The sequence below is a fragment of the Bubalus kerabau genome, chromosome 2 (assembly GCF_029407905.1).
Source record: "Bubalus kerabau isolate K-KA32 ecotype Philippines breed swamp buffalo chromosome 2, PCC_UOA_SB_1v2, whole genome shotgun sequence".
Classification (NCBI taxonomy): domain Eukaryota; kingdom Metazoa; phylum Chordata; class Mammalia; order Artiodactyla; family Bovidae; genus Bubalus; species Bubalus kerabau.
The window spans coordinates 47474677-47490523 of record NC_073625.1 but is presented as its reverse complement, the minus strand read 5'-3'; the positions used below and the strand labels follow the sequence as shown (position 1 = coordinate 47490523).

At 44.2% G+C, this 15847-nt stretch overlaps 1 protein-coding gene across 2 annotated transcripts in view; it reads left to right on the top strand.

Annotated features, from left to right (window-relative positions):
• KCNE2 (potassium voltage-gated channel subfamily E regulatory subunit 2) overlaps window positions 1-14867 on the top strand; it is a 50936-nt gene extending 36069 nt beyond the window's left edge. Inside the window, exons 1-2 of one of the 2 annotated variants that reach the window (XM_055570200.1) lie at window positions 10848-11023; window positions 13749-14867. In XM_055570200.1, coding sequence (XP_055426175.1) covers window positions 13761-14132 — 372 coding nt within the window. In that variant the 5' untranslated portion in view covers window positions 10848-11023; window positions 13749-13760 and the 3' untranslated portion in view covers window positions 14133-14867. Of the gene's footprint in view, window positions 1-10847; window positions 11024-13748 lie in introns of those variants that run through there. The other variant, XM_055570199.1, reaches the window with a different exon arrangement.
• Window positions 14868-15847: the final 980 nt, after the last annotated feature.

Sequence of the window (15847 nt, the reverse complement as noted above, 5' to 3'; positions counted from 1 at the left end):
AACCAACAAGGATGTACTGCACAGCACAGGGAAGTCTGCTCATGTTGTGTGGCAGCCTGGAGGGAGGGGAGTCTGGGGGAGAATGGATACATGCGTATGGATGGTGAGTCCCTTTGCTGTCCACCTGAAACGATCGCAACATTGTTAATTGGCTACTCCTCAATTAAAAACAAAAAAAGAGCTACCCTTCTCATAATAAGCCTGGCCAAGTTGTGCTTCTCACTGCCACGTCGTCTTTTTATTTCTCTGAAAAATAATAGCAAAAGTTAACATGTGTAAGGCACTTACTGTCTTCTTATGTGCCAGGTCTGTACTAAGTGCTTTATGTTCTTTATCTAGTCTCATTTTTATGACAACCCAATGAGATAGAAACTCCTTTCCATCTTGCAGCTGAAGAATCCACAGATCAGGAACACTATGTAATTTGCTCTCCAGGTTTGTCAGCCTCCAAAGCCAAGCTCTTAGCCTCCAGGATATATCACCTTCCAGTCTTGCTCCAATTACCAAAGTGTAGACTCACTCACTCTTTTCATTCTTCTTAGCTCTGCACCAGGAAAATTCAAGTTATAAGGTTAAACTGATGCTGAAGCCGAAGCTCCAATACTTTGGCCACCTGATGTGAAGAGCCGACTCATTGGAAAAGACCCTGATGCTGGGAAAGATTGAAGGCGGGAGGAGAAGGGGATGACGAAGGATGAAATGGTTGGATGGCATCACCGACTCAATGGACATGAGTTTGAGTAAGCTCCGAGAGTTGGTGATGGACAAGAAGGCCTGGTGTGCTGCAGTCCATGGGGTCGCAAAGAGTTGAACACTGAACTGAACTGAACTGAGGCTGAACTGAGTCGAACTGAACTGAAAGTTAAACCACCAGGGCTGCCTGAAGAGGGAGATCAGCATCTGTTCCTTCTTTCACCAGCAGGGGGCACAGTCCTCTCAGTGGAATTTCCCAGGGAGACATTTAAATGTCCTGCTTCTGTTTCTATGAAGGCACTCTCAGTCCACTGAGGCCATCAGATCCATCCTTTCCGGTGGAGTTTGCCTTGTCTTGTTCAGAGAAGGCAACTTTAGAGAACTAATGGTGTCATAAGAAGCTGGTGCAGAGTTTTAGAAATCCTTGTATTTCTTCAGCTCAGTTCAGTTCAGTCACTCAGTCGTGTCCTACTCTTTGAACCCCATGGACTGCAGCACGCCAGGCCTCCCTGTCCATCACCAACTCCCGGAGTTCACTCAGACTCATGTCCATTGAGTCGGTGATGCCATCCAGCCATCTCATCCTCTGTTGTCCCCTTCTCCTCCTGCCCCCAATCCCTCCCAGCATCAGAGTCTTTTCCAATGAGTCAGCATTTCACATCAGGTGGCCAAAGTATTGGAGTTTCAGCTTCAGCATCAGTCCTTCCAATGAACACCCAGGACTTATTTCCTTTAGGATGGACTGGTTGGATCTCTTTGCAGTCCAAGGGACTCTCAAGAGTCTTCTCCAACACCACAGTTCAAAAGTATCAATTCTTCTGCACTCAGCTTTTTTTATGGTCCAACTCTCACATCCACACATGACTACGAAATAAAAATAGCCTTGATAGATGGACCTTTGTTGGCAAAGTAATGTCTCTGCTTTTTAATATGCTATCTAGGTTGGTCATAACTTTCCTTCCAAGGAGTAAGCGTCTTTTAATTTCATGGCTGCGAGCACCATCTGCAGTGATTTTGGAGCCCAGAAAAATAAAGTCTGACACTGTTTCTACTATTTCCCCATCTATTTGCCATGAAGTGATGGGACCGGATGGGCCATGATCTTAGTTTTCTGAATGTTGAGCTTTAAGCCAGCTTTTTCACTCTCCTCTTCACTTCCATCAAGAGGCTCTTTAGTTCTTCTTCACTTTCTGCCATAAGGGTGGTGTCATCTGCATATCTGAGGTTATTGATATTTCTCCCGGCAATCTTGATTCCAGCTTGTGCTCCCTCCAGCCCAGCGTTTCTCATGATGTACTATGCATATAAGTTAAATAAGTAGGGTGACAATATATGGCCTTGACGTACTCCTTTTCCTATTTGCAACCAGTCTGTTGTTCCATGCCCAGTTCTAACTTTTGCTTCCTGACCTGTATACAGATTTCTCAAGAGGCAGGTCAGGTGGTCTGGTATTCCCATCTCTTTCAGAATTTTCCACAGTTTATTGTGATCCCACAGTCAAAGGCTTTGGTGTAGTCAATAAAGCAGAAATGGATGTTTTTCTGGAACTCTCTTGCTTTTTCCATGTTCCAACAGAAGTTGGCAATTTGATCTCTGATTCTTCTGACTTTTCTAAAACCAGCTTGAACATCTGGAAGTTCAAGGTTCATGTATTGCTGAAGCCTGGCTTGGAGAATTTTAAGCATTATTTTAATAGCGTGTGAGATGAGTGCAATTGTGCGGTAGTTTGAGCATTCTTTGGAATTACCTTTCTTGGGGATTGTAATGAAAACTGACCTTTTCCTGTCCTGTGGCCACTGCTGAGTTTTCCAAATTTGCTGACATATTGAGTGCAGCACTTTCACAGCATCATCTTTTAGGATTTGAAATAGCTCGACTGGAATTCCATCACCTCCACTAGCTTTGGTCGTAGTGATGCTTCCTAAGGCCCACTTGACTTCACATTCCAGGATGTATGGTTCTAGGTGAGTGATCACACCATTGTGATTATCTGGGTCATGAAGATCTTTTTTGTACAGTTCTTCTGTGTATTCTTGCCACCTCTTCTTAATATCTTCTGCTTCTGTTAGGTCCCTACCATTTCTGTCCTTTATCAAGCCCATCTTTGCATGAAATGTTCCCTTAATATCGCTAATTTTCTTAACAAGATCTCTAGTCTTTCCCATTCTATTGTTTTCCTCTATTTCTTTACATTGATCGCTGAGGAAGGCTTTCTTATCTCTCCTTGCTATTCTTTGGAACTCTTCATTCAAATGGGTATATCTTTCCTTTTCCCCTTTGCTTTTTGCTTCCCTTCTTTTCACAGCTATTTGTAAGGCCTCCTCAGACAGCCATTTTGCTTTTTTGCACTTCTTTTTCTTGGAGATGGTCTTGATCCCTGTCTCCTGTACAGTGTCATTAACCTCCATCCATAGTTCATCAGGCACTCTGTCTATCAGATCTAGGCCCTTAAATTTATTTCTCACTTCCACTGTATAATCATAAGGGATTTGATTTAGGTCATACCTGAATGGTCTAGTGGTTTTCTCCACTTTCTTCAATTTCAGTCTGAATTTGAATTTCTTCAGATCACATCTAACACATTAGCTATGGTACTTGGTTGTTGCTGTTGTTCAGTGTCCAACTCTCTGTGACCCCATGGACTGCAGCATGCCAGGTTCTTCTGTCCTCCACCATCTCCTGGAGTTTGCTCAAACTCATGTCCATTGAGTCAGTGATGCCATCCAAGCGTCTCATCCTTTGTGTTCCCCTTCTCCTCCTACCTTCTATCTTTCCCAGCATCAGGGTCTTTTCTAATGAGCCGGCTCTTCACATCAAGTGGCCACGGTACTTTGTAGGTCATTTTAAACCCCAGCCCTCTTCCTCTTGCCAGCCAGAGTACTGCAATACATATTGTTTAGAGCATCACTTAATGAGAAAATCCAAGATGAAACAAAGTTAACGTTCCTTTACACTGGAACATTACTGAATAATGACCAGTTCTGTGACTCTCAAGTGACTTTGGTGGAGTGTAACTTCTGCAGCTGCCATTCAAGAACCAGACTCAAACCCTGACTCTACTTCTTTAAAAACAAACAAACAAACAAAAACTTGCTTTTAAAATTTACTCATTTGGTTGTGTCAGGCCTCAGCTGTGGGACAAAGAATCTTCCTGCATCTTGGGAGACATTTTTTTGTGTGCCCCACAGAGTTTCCCAGGTGACTCAGTGCTAAAGAATCTGCCTGCCGATGCAGGAGACTCAGGAGACATGAGTTTGATTCCTGAGTTGGAAAGATCCCCTGGAGAAGGAAATGGTAACTCAATCCAGTATTCTTGCCTGGAAAATCCCATGGACAGAGGAGCCTGGTGGGCTACAGTCCTTGGGGTCACCAAAGAGTTGGACATGACTTAGCAACTAAACAACAACAACACAGACTCTAGTCGTGGCTTGAGGGCTTAGTTGCTCTGTGGCAAATGGAATCAGTTTACACCATCAGGAATCGAGCTCACGTCCCCTCCATTACAAGGTGGATTCTTAACCCCTGGACCACTAGGGCGACTTCCCTGGCCCTACTTCTATTTCCTCCCGACCTGTTGACCTTACTGTGCCTGGATTCCCTAGTTGTCAAGTTCACAGCACTTTTCACACTGGGTTGTGGAAACAATCACATGATGCTGATACAATAAAAGCATTTGAGAAGAACTTGGCACATGGTAAGTACTCAAGTGTGTCAGCTTCTATGAAGTCCCACTCTGCTCAGTTCCAGTGTCTCCAACTATCATAGAAAGGATCATTCAATAAGAAGAGTTTGTTCAGTTTTTCTTATTCTTTGCAGACTTGCTTCCATTTCCTCCATATAACACCTTTTGTGACCAGTTTCTATTTTACCAGACAACAGTGTTGTTATAATTCATTTGGAAACTGTTCCCAGAGAGAGGTGAAATGAAGTGAAGTGAGAGTCGCTCAGTTGTGTCTGACTGTTTGCAACCCTGTGGACAATACAGTCTATGGAATTCTGCAGGCCAGAATACTGGAGTAAGTAGCCCTTCCCTTTTCCAGGGGATCTTCCCAACCCAGGGATCGAACCCAGGTTTCCCTCATTGCAGGCAGGTTCTTTACCAGCTGAGCCACCAGGGAAACCCACAGTATTTAACAAAATTTGGCTTATGAGGAGGTGGTCAGAATAGGCGGCCCTGGCCTTGAAATATACTGACCGTCTTCTCACTTCAGTTCAGTTCAGTCACTCAGTTGTGTCCAACTCTTTGCGACCCCATGGACTGCAGCATGCCAGGCCTCCCTGTCCATCACCAACTCTTAGAGCTTGTTCAAACTCATGTCCATTGAGTTGGTGATGCCATCCAACTATCTCATCCTCTGTCGTCCCCTTCTCCTCCCGCCTTCAATCTTTCCCAGCATCAGGGTCTTTTCCAAGGAGTCAGGTCTTCACATTAGGTGGCCAGAGTAGTGGAGTTTCAGCTTCAGCATCAGTCCTTCCGATGAATATTCAAGACTCAACCCCCACCAACCACCCATGGCCATATTCATGTCAGCTCTCTGGGACACATTCCCTCCTCATGAGGTCTGCAGGGAAGGGTGCTGTCCACTGAGATTTGCCCCGGGAATGGAGGCTCCCGGTACCCCGACTGGAGCTGGCATCATGGGGCTGGAGGAGGGGAACTTGTGCCCAAGGCCAGACTCCACCCAGGCACACCCCTTCCAGACACCAAGGTGAATTCCCAACTGCTGCTCAGTATTTGACTTTCCACATAAGATTAGATTAAATATTTGGGTTCATAAACATCTAGGACTGCAGACAGCAGTCAGCGAGGGCTCGGCTGGCTACAGGCTGAAGCTGCACACAGGCCAGATTTATGCAGCACCCTGGAAGCCCCCCAAGCCAGCAGAAAGGTGCAGTGAAGAATTTCCTACCGCTCACACACCACACAGGCAAGTTTCCATCACAAATTCTTTATTGTTTGAGGAATTAAGTAACAAAGCTATTTTTTTTCACCAGAAAATGATAAAAGGAATGATTTTCCCGATACAAGACCTGGCCTTTCCTTCCTTTCTGCTTTCCTTCCTTGCTTTTTTCCCTCCTTCCTTTTCTGCACCCTTTTGCTCTCTCTCTCTCTTCTCTCTCTCTTCCTCCTCTTCCTCCTCTATTTTCTTCTTCTCCTTTCCCTCTCTTTCCTCCTTCTTCTTTTTGTAGGGCTTTCTGTACTTTTTTCTTCAGTAGTTGCCTTTGCCTGGGCACTTTGAATGTGTATTTCTTTATTTTTTAAATATTTTATTTAATTATTGCACCAGGTCTTAGTTGCCGTATGTGGGGTCTAGTTCCCTGACCAGGAAACGAACGTGGACCCTCTGCACTGAGAGGGTGGAATCTTAGCCACTGGACCACCAGGGAAGTCCCTGAATATTTAATTTTCTAAATGGAAGTTTCATGGTAAATGCAGATACTCGTCTTTTTCTATTCCTGTTACAAAAGGGAAAGACTGCTGCCTTTAGGTCCGGATGATACTGGTGAGCCACAGTCTTTGTGGGAAAGAGAGTTTTGGGTTTGAGAATCAAGGGCATGTTGCTTTCCTCATAGTGTCCCTTTGTCCTTGTCATGAATTATGCACATTTATGACGGGGCTCCCCTGGCGACTCAAACAGTACAGAATCTGCCTGAGGTGTAGGAGACCTGGGTTCAATCCCTGGGTCAGGAAGATCCCCTGGAGAAGGGAATGGCAACCCACTCCAGTATTCTTGCCTGGAAAATACCATGGACAGAGGAGCCTGGTGGGCTACAGCCTATGGGGTCACAAAGAGTCAGACACAACTAAGCCATTGACTCTTTCATTGTGTGACAGTTTAGGGGTTATTATGTGTCCTGAAGATAGGGCTCAACCCACTGATGTGTGTGGAGTCAAGCTTGGATCTTGGTCTCATTTCTTTTTGCCCAGTGAGCTGACTGGTTGCAGGCGATGGAAACAGGGAGTTTCTGGACTTTGTGACCTCTTCTAGGACAAAGTAGGGGCTGGGTGCCAGCCTGGGTGAGTTGGGTTTCGAGACTCAGCACTGTGACCTTGGACAGGGGATTGAAGCTTGTCTCGGGCTATAGCTACTCTACTCCCCAAAGCAGCAGACAAGCTCCAAGAATCTCTAGGGACCCATCCTTTTTTTTGACTGAGCAAGAACCATCTATTAAGAATGCCTGAAAATGTAGACCCATTTGTATTAAACTGTATGACCTTGCTAATATCTGACAATTTTTAACCTCTATAAATGGCAACTTCAAATGGTTCAACAGGACGTAAATAATAACGGCCTCTCCATTCCTTCCTAAGGTGAGTGCCTATTATGGTATTCAACTTAGAGGAGGAAAAACCGTTTATACTAAATGTGGTCAACGTCTATCAGTTAAATAGTTATTCTGGGTATCAGAAATATTAATCTGTTTGTTTCAGCAGAATGTCCATCAATGAAACAGCTTTCACACACCATGATTTGGTTTTTGCCTGTGGGTATGGGATGAGTTGCCCAGCCATGTCTCATGCAACAGTGTCTGAATGGTGAATCCTCCTTGGCCTTGACTTTTTCAGTCTGGCCAGGGGTCAGCACTGAGGCATTTTATCCCCAGAGGCCCTTTTCAGCTCTGTGCTTAAAAAGCACCTCCTGCTCTGCTTATCAATGGCCTCTGTCCATATAAAAGAGCTGAACAAATAATCAGCAGTATTAGCTCTAAGAGGCCGGTCAATGCAGCTTTGTCCACACCCAGAAACAAAGCCAACTCCAGGGGAACTCTGAACTCCTTAATCTCAAAGCTACTTTGTGGCAGAGATTCTTGGTTGGGTTTCAGGGGCCCAGGAGTCCCCCAAAAGTGAATGTAGAGCTTCGTGTCTGCATACATATACTTTTCTGGGGAAAAATAGTCATATTTTTCAATTTTGTTTTTCAAGGAATCTGGGGACCCTCCCTACACCTCCCCTCCCACAAATAATTTAAGAATCACTATTGTAGTTTCATGTTGAAATCTGCAGAACACAGGTGAATGAATATTCATTCATTCACCAAACCAGTAATAAAAGTCTGCTCCCCACCAAGCCCGGGCTTCCCTAGGGACTCACATGATAAAGAATCTGCCTCCAATGCAGGAGACCTGGGTTCAATCCTTGGTTGGGAAGATTCCCTGGAGAAGAGCATAGTAACCCCTGCAGTATTCTTGTCTGGAGAATCCCACAGGCAGTGGAGCCTGGCGGGCTACAGTCCATGGAGTCACAAAGACTTGGACATGATTGACTTTCATGTCACCCAACAACCCCTGTGCAGGTCCCGGGATTCAAAGATGCATAAAATGATCCCTGCCCTCCAGCAGCTCTGTTCTCTTGTCTTTTGAAATAAAAGGATTTATTCTCTAAACATCAGTTTCCTTATTTGTAAAACAGATTCAATTCAGTTCAGTTGCTTAGCCATGTCTGACACTTTGCAACCCCATGGACTGCAGCATGCCAGGCTTCCCTGTCCATCACCAACTCCCAGAGTTTACCCAAACTCATCTCCATCAAGTCAGTGATGCCATCCAACCATCTCATCCTCTGTTGATCCCTTCTCCTCCTGCCCTCATACTTTCCCAGCATCAGGGTCTTTTCCAATGAGTCAGCCCTTCGCATCAGGTGGCTAAAGTATTGGAGTTTCAGCTTCAACATCAGTCCTTCCAATGAATACCCAGGACTGATTTCCTTTAGGATGGACTGGTTGGATCTCTTTGCAGTCCAAGGGACTCTCAAGAGTCTTCTCCAACACCACAGTTCAAAAGCATCAGTTCTTCAGAACTCAGCTTTCCTTATAGTCCAACTCTTACATCCATACATGACTACTGGAAAAACCATAGCCTTGACTAGATGGACCTTTGTTGGCAAAGTAATTTCTCTGCTTTATAATATGCTGTCTAGGTTGGTTATAACTTTGCTTCTGAGGAACAAGCATCTCTTAATTTCATGGCTACAGTCACCATCTGCAGTGATTTTGGAGCCCAAAAAAATAAAGTCTGTCACTGTTTCGACATCTATTTGCCATGAAGTGATGGGACTGGATGCCATGATCGTAGTTTTCTGAATGTTGAGCTTTAAGCCAACTTTTTCACTCTCTTCTTTCACTTTCATCAAGATGCTCTATAGTTCTTCTTCACTTTCTGCCATAAGGGTGGTGTCATATGTGTATCTGAGGTTATTGATATTTCTCCCAGCAATCTTGATTCCAGCTGTGCTTCATCCAGTCCAGCATTTCTCATGATGTACTCTGTATATAAGTTAAATAAGCAGGGTGACAATATACAGCCTTGACGTACTCCTTTCCTGATTTGGAACCAGTCTGTTGTTCCATGTCCAGTTCTAACTGTTGCTTCTTGACCTGCATACAGATTTTTCAGGAGGCAGTTCAGGTGGTCTAGTATTCCCACCTCTTGAAGAATTTTCCACAGTTTGTTGTGATTCACACAGTCAAAGGCTTTGGCATAGTCAGTAAAGCAGAAGTAGACATTTTTCTGGAACTCTCTTGCTTTTTCTGTGTTCCAACAGATATTGGCAATTTGATCTCTGGTTCTTCTGCCTTTTCTAAATACAGCTTGAACATCTGGAAGTTCTTGGTTCATGTACTGTGAAAGCCTGGCTTGGAGAATTCTGAGCATTACTTTGCTAGTGTATGAGATGAGTGCAATTGTGCGGTAGTTTGAGCATTCTTTGGCATTGCCTTTCTTTGGGATTGGAATGAAAACTGACTTTTCCAGTCCTGTGGACATTGCTGAGTTTTCCAAATTTGCAGACATATTGAGTGCAGCACTTTCACAGTATCATCTTTTAGGATTTGAAATAGCTCAACTGGAATTCCATCACCTCCACTAGCTTTGTTTGTAGTGATGCTTCCTAAGGCCCACTTGACTTCGAATTTCAGGATGTCTGGCTGTAAGTGAGTGATCACACCATCATGATTTTCTGGGTTGTGAAGATCTTTTTTTTTTCTAGTTCTGTGTATTCTTGCCACCTCTTAATATCTTCTGCTTCTGTTAGGTCCATACCATTTCTGTCCTTTATTGAGCCCATCTTTGCATGAAATGTTCCCTTGATATCTCTAATTGTCTTGATGAGATCTCTAGTCTTTCCCATTCTATTGTTTTCCTCTGTTTCTTTGCATTGATCACTGAGGAAGGCTTTCTTATCTCTCCTTGCTATTCTTTGGATATCTGCATTTAAATGGGTATATCTTTACTTTCCTCCTTTGCCTTTCACTTCTCTTCTTTTCATAGCTATTTGTAAGGCCTCCTCATTTTGCTTTTTTGCATTTCTTTTCTTGGGGATGGTCTTGATCACTGCCTCCTGGAGAAGGAGGTAATTGTCTACATTTAAGAGAGGTTTTGATCATCCTGTGAATAGCACACAATGAACAGGAAATTCAAACTAAGCAAGCAAGCAAACATGACCAGGAGCTTAGGGAAATGCTTGTGTTGGGCTGACCACTGACCTAGGTACCTGAAACTACAAGGGCAAACCACCTTTCTACCATGTGCAAATCCTGGGCTTTCCTGGTGGTCCAGTGGTTAAGAATCCATCTTGCAATGCAAGGGACACCAGTTCAATCCCTGGTCTGGGAAGATCCCACATGCTGTGGAGCAACTAAATCACAACTTACTGAGCCAGCACTCTAGAGCCCACAAGGTGAAACCACGGAGCCCACATGCTGCAATGACTGAAGCCCATTCACCTCGAACCCATGCTCTGCAACAAGAGAAGCCACCGCAGTAGAAGCCTGAGCATCGCACCGAAGAGTAGCCCCCACACAACTAGAGAAAGTCCGCATGTAGCCAAAAGACCCACCACAGCCCCAGACTAAATAGATCTTAGAAAAATAAAATAAAATGAAAAGTGTGAATCTGGAGACACCCAGCTCCCTCCTCTAGTGGAGCTGTATTTCTTCCTTCCTCTGCAGTGACCCTCACTCAAGATTCAAAGTGCCCCATCCTCATTCCGATGTGAACAACTGGGGCTTCCCTTGAGGCATCCCATCCTGGATGGCCTTGCTAAACATCAAAACACGCCTTTCCTGTGACCACTATGTTCTCTCGGAGCCCTGAAGGAACAGGGTGCTAATGACTGAACTCTTCTTATGAGTCAGGCTCTGGCCCGGAGTGTTCATAGGTGATGAAGAACTTAGGAGCTGCTTCAGTGAAAACATTCACAGAACAGTGTTGGCAGTGAGCGTGACTGACTCTACCGTCCCTTCCATGTGACACTGGGACTCTACTGCCTCCGCCTGGAGGAGACAGGAATTACAGGCACAGAGACACAGCCCACAAAGGAGACTCATGGAAGGTGGGTAGGCCAAGGAGCTCAGTGCACAGAGGAGCTTGTAATGTGACCACCTCTCTGGGGGAATCCCGATCCTACGTGGGCCTCCAAGGTGGGCCTGAGGTGGCCCAGGGCATGCTGGAGCCACTTCACAGAACAGCACTTCAGTGAGCAGAAACAATTAGAATAGTTCTCATCTCGACAGAAAAAAAAAAAAAAAAAGACAACAAAATATGAAGGGGATCCAGTTCTCTGCCCAGAAGAGGTCCCTTCTTCCCCTTCTCAGTTGCCTCCTACTCCACAGTTGCTTAGGGTCTTCTCCCAGACTAAACTTCCCACATCACCCGCCAACCAGCCTTTTAATTTTGTAAACTTAGCTCTTCTGGGATTTTTGTTTGTTTTGCTGGGGGTTTTTCCCCCCATTGTCTCTATGTTCCAACCATTTTTCTATTTGACTTAACCGAAGGAAACTGAATTCTCTCTAGGGGGTGTGGCAGGGGGATGTATACACTGGGAAATCAGTTTTCTTTATTGGCTGAAGTTGTGGGAAAGGGTTGGAAGGACCAGAGGGTGAGAACACTGGTGGGTGAAGCAGTCGGGCTCCATCACATTTGTGAGGTGAGCCCGGGAGAACACAGGAAGGGCTGGTTGTCTGTTGATGCATGAGACACATGTGAGGTCCCCCCAGATGAGTAGACCTGGACTCTTAAAGGTTGAAGAAGCCAGTGGTGATGATGTCTTGAGTCTGGTTAAAGTCAGTTCAGCTACACTCTTAAACATTGAACTGCTATTTTAAGGGGGACAAGCATACCTCTGTCACATTGCTTGGAAAATGTGCTTGGCGAGTTGTTGTTCAGTCACTCAGTTGTGTCCAACTCTTTGGAACCCCACAGACTGTGCATGACGAGTACTTCAGGGCAATCTTACATCTTTGTTAAATTTCTTTTTGACCTGCTCTGTTCACACCTGTTACAATGCTTTGCACCTCGCATGCTCCTTTGTTTCCATCTCTCCCACAACACTGAGCTTCCACAGGTAGAATTTTCATATTCGCTGTTGCTGCATTTCCAATGCCGGCACATACCTGGCACATTCATTTATTCATCAAACATCCATTGTGTGCTCAGTGTGTGCCAGGCTCTGTGCCAATGTTTGCTAAATGAGGGTAGACAGAGGCGTGGTGACTGATGGGAAAGATGAGACCACAAGCCAATAATTACACACATACAAAGTGACATATGCACATAATTACCACATATTGGAGAGAGTGCTTCGAAGAAAAGTAAAAAGACACTGGGCTTACCTGGTGGCTCAGTGGTAAAGAACTTGTCTGCTAATGCAGGAGATGCGGGTTTGATACCTGGGTTGGGAAGATCCCCTGGAGAAGGAAGTGGTAACCCACTCCAGTATTCTTCCCTGGAGAATCCCAAGGACAGAGGAGCCAGGCAGGTTCCATAGAGTCGCAAAAGAGTTGGACATGACTTAGCAACTAAAACAACAACCAAACAACAACAAAAAAAGACACTATTGGAGAGAACTGGGGGAGGGGAGAATGGCTGAGAGCAGGACCAGGGATATTTTCTCAGAAGCAGCAGCTAAGCTGGGCCCCAGAGGTCGAGGAAGTAGCAGAGGGAAGAGAAGGGGAAAAGTATTCCAGGCTGAGGGAATAGAATGTGCAAATGTCCTGATGCAGAAGAATGTTTACTGACCCGGAGGAAGGCAGGCCAGGCCAGTAAGACCAGTTGCCATAAGGGAAGAATAATTGGGGATGTGGTTAGGGGATGGCTTGGCCAGGCCAGGAAGGAGGATTTTACTTTGAGAACAACAGGAGGGTATTGCATGTTTTCAAAACAAGGGAACGATATGCTCCCATTTCCCTCTTAAAAAGAGCACATTGACTGGGCAGAGATAGGCAGATGTGACGCCGGGGAAGCGGTTTTAGGGAGGGTTGTATTGTACTGCACTGTGTCCGCCAGGTGAGAGATGCTGGTGGCCAGGCAGTGGGAACAAGGATGGAGTTGCGAAATATGAGTGATCTCTCACATTCCTTTGTATCACTTACCGAAAGTGCTTCTTTCAAATATGGAAGGACATACTCATGCCTAAGGGATACCTGGAATAAATCACAGCCTGCACATAGGAAACGGAGTGCATCACAACGTCTGTCCATGGCCCTTGCAAACTTCTGCCCCATAATTCTCTAAGAACACAGAACATACATCAGTCATTGCTCCCTTCAGCTGATGTCTGTGGAATATCTATTATGAATAAGGCATTGTGCTAGCTATTGTGAGGTGACCCGTCTATTTAGAAACAAAGTAATGGATGAAAGGTAATCGATGAAAATTTTGAAGGTAAGAAAAATATAAGGAAGAAAAAATCTGAGTATACCAGCCATGTTAACACTTTAAGCTTATTTATTTCCAGGCTTTTTTCATTTTCTTCTACATATATTATTTATTTATATATGCAAATTGGGATCATAATACATATAGTTTTATGTGCTCTGTAACTATTATGTGCTTATGTTACTTTTATTATAAGATACTGTGCATGAAAAACTGCTGCATAAAACATGCAAAATTTAAAGAATAACAAAATATGCACTTAATCACCAGCCAGGTAAAGAAGAAATAATATTACTCCCCCCACCCAACCTTGTCTGGCCTTCCCTCCACTCCTTAAGGCAGCCAAATAGGGAAAGAATTCATTTTCTTAAACTTGTTCACCTATTTTATTTAAATTGCAGCAGGACGGAAATATGCCAACTCTATCCAATCTGACACAGACACTGGAATATGTTTTCAAAAAGATTTTTATCACTTACATGGAAAACTGGCGCAGGAACACAACGGTTGAGCAAGAGGCCCTGCAAGCCAAGGTTGATGCTGAGAACTTCTACTACGTCATCTTGTACCTTATGGTGATGATCGGAATGTTCTCTTTCATCATTGTAGCCATCCTGGTGAGCACGGTGAAATCCAAGAGACGAGAGCACTCCAATGACCCATACCACCAGTACATCGTGGAGGACTGGCAAGGAAAGTACAGAAGTCAAATTGTGAACCTAGAAGAACCAAGGGCCACCATCCATGAGAACACAGGTGCAGCAGCGCTCACAATGTCTCCTTGATCAGAGGTGGAGGCATGGAGTCAACATCTGATATGCAAATAGGAAGAGATGCTGGTTCCATGGAGTCAATCCAAGTTGTCATGCTTCGAAGACACTAAGTTCCTCACTCTGTGTTGAGAATTTTCATCGAGATCCCGTAGTTGATCAGCTAAGAGGACATTTCAATCTCATGCTTCACGTTTGCTCTGTGGAGCAATAATTTATGTCGAAGACCTCTTTTCCTTTCTATGCAATGTCAGTGTCATTTTAATCAATGTCAATAGTGAAAATAAAATCAAATTTGAAGTAATGTGCCTGGGCAGTGGCAGTGGGGATAGAAGGGAGAAATTAACAAATCATTGAATAGTCTCCCTTGTGAAACATTATTCTGTACGTTTGACTGATTCAATTTATAAGTAACCAAGGTGTATTATTCAGAAATGGAGGTTCAAAAACCTATCACTTGCTCACTAGATTGAAGTAGGAGCATTTATTTATTAATTCATGAATATAGAGTCTGAAGTGACAAATGAACAGAACCACAGGTTTCCTTTATGTGTATTGCTTCCTTGGCATTGAGCTTATTTGGAAGTCGGAAGACAGAACCAACATTTCATAAGGGCAGAGTCCACACCAGATAAATAGAATCTTTAGGAACTACCTGGTATAACAGAAACATATTTTTAATTAACATTTTAAATTTTACAGAAGACTAACTTAAAAGTTCTTGTTATTATAGAAAAAAAATAATAATATGTGAAAATGCTGCCTAATAAACCACTCATTATTTTCACTCAATTTATTTTCTTGGTTTACAATTACTTACTTTATGTTTTAAGAAATTTATTTTCATGAATGTATGGAAAGTGGCTGAATTGCTGAGGTCTATTGAAGAGCTAGACAGTAACTGCTTAATATTTTGACGCTGGGGGTCATGATATTATAGAATGTCAGGGCCAAAGGGCACCTTGAAGCTCACAGAATCCTTGTCAGACCATTTCATTTATGGATAGGCAACTCCAGTTCACAGATTAGGTGACTTCATTCCTTAATTCAATCAAGTACCATTTATTCTGTCTACTTGGGTCAATGGCTTCCCTTGTGGCTCAGCTGGCAAAGAATCCGCCTGCCATGCGGGAGAACTGAGTTCAATCCCTGGGTTGGGAAGATCCCTTGGAGAAGGGAAAGGCTGCCCACTCCAGTATTCTTGCCTGGAGAAAGTACATGGGGTCACAAAGAGTCGGACATGACTGAGCGACTTTCACTTTCACTTTCTGGGTCAATGGCCTAGACCAGGAGTATACAGATGAACGTGATTCTCTGAGCTGGAGGAACTCACTCACCAGAGAGCGAGGCAGGCACAGAGAGGGAGTCAGAACATCCTGATTATAACATGACAGGGTTATAATGGAGACCAACACAAAGTGGGAGGAACCAGGACAGAGGGCCTGCCTAACTCGGGTTAAGGTCCAGAGAGCCGCTGAGAGGGGAAAGTCAATAGCAAGATATATGGGGTGTAGCCTCATGAAACTTCATGTCCCCTTGCTTATACTCTGTTCCTTCCCCAGCTCCCCGTCTACTCAGCCGAGACAGGGCATTGTGAACAAAGCCTCAAGTCTCAGAGCACTGAGACAAAATTGAAAAGAGGAGTCCTTCTTCAGCGTCTTATATGGATTACAAGATTTGTCTCTTTAGAGTGAAATACATTAGGTCTGTTTCCTAATAACAAGCATGCG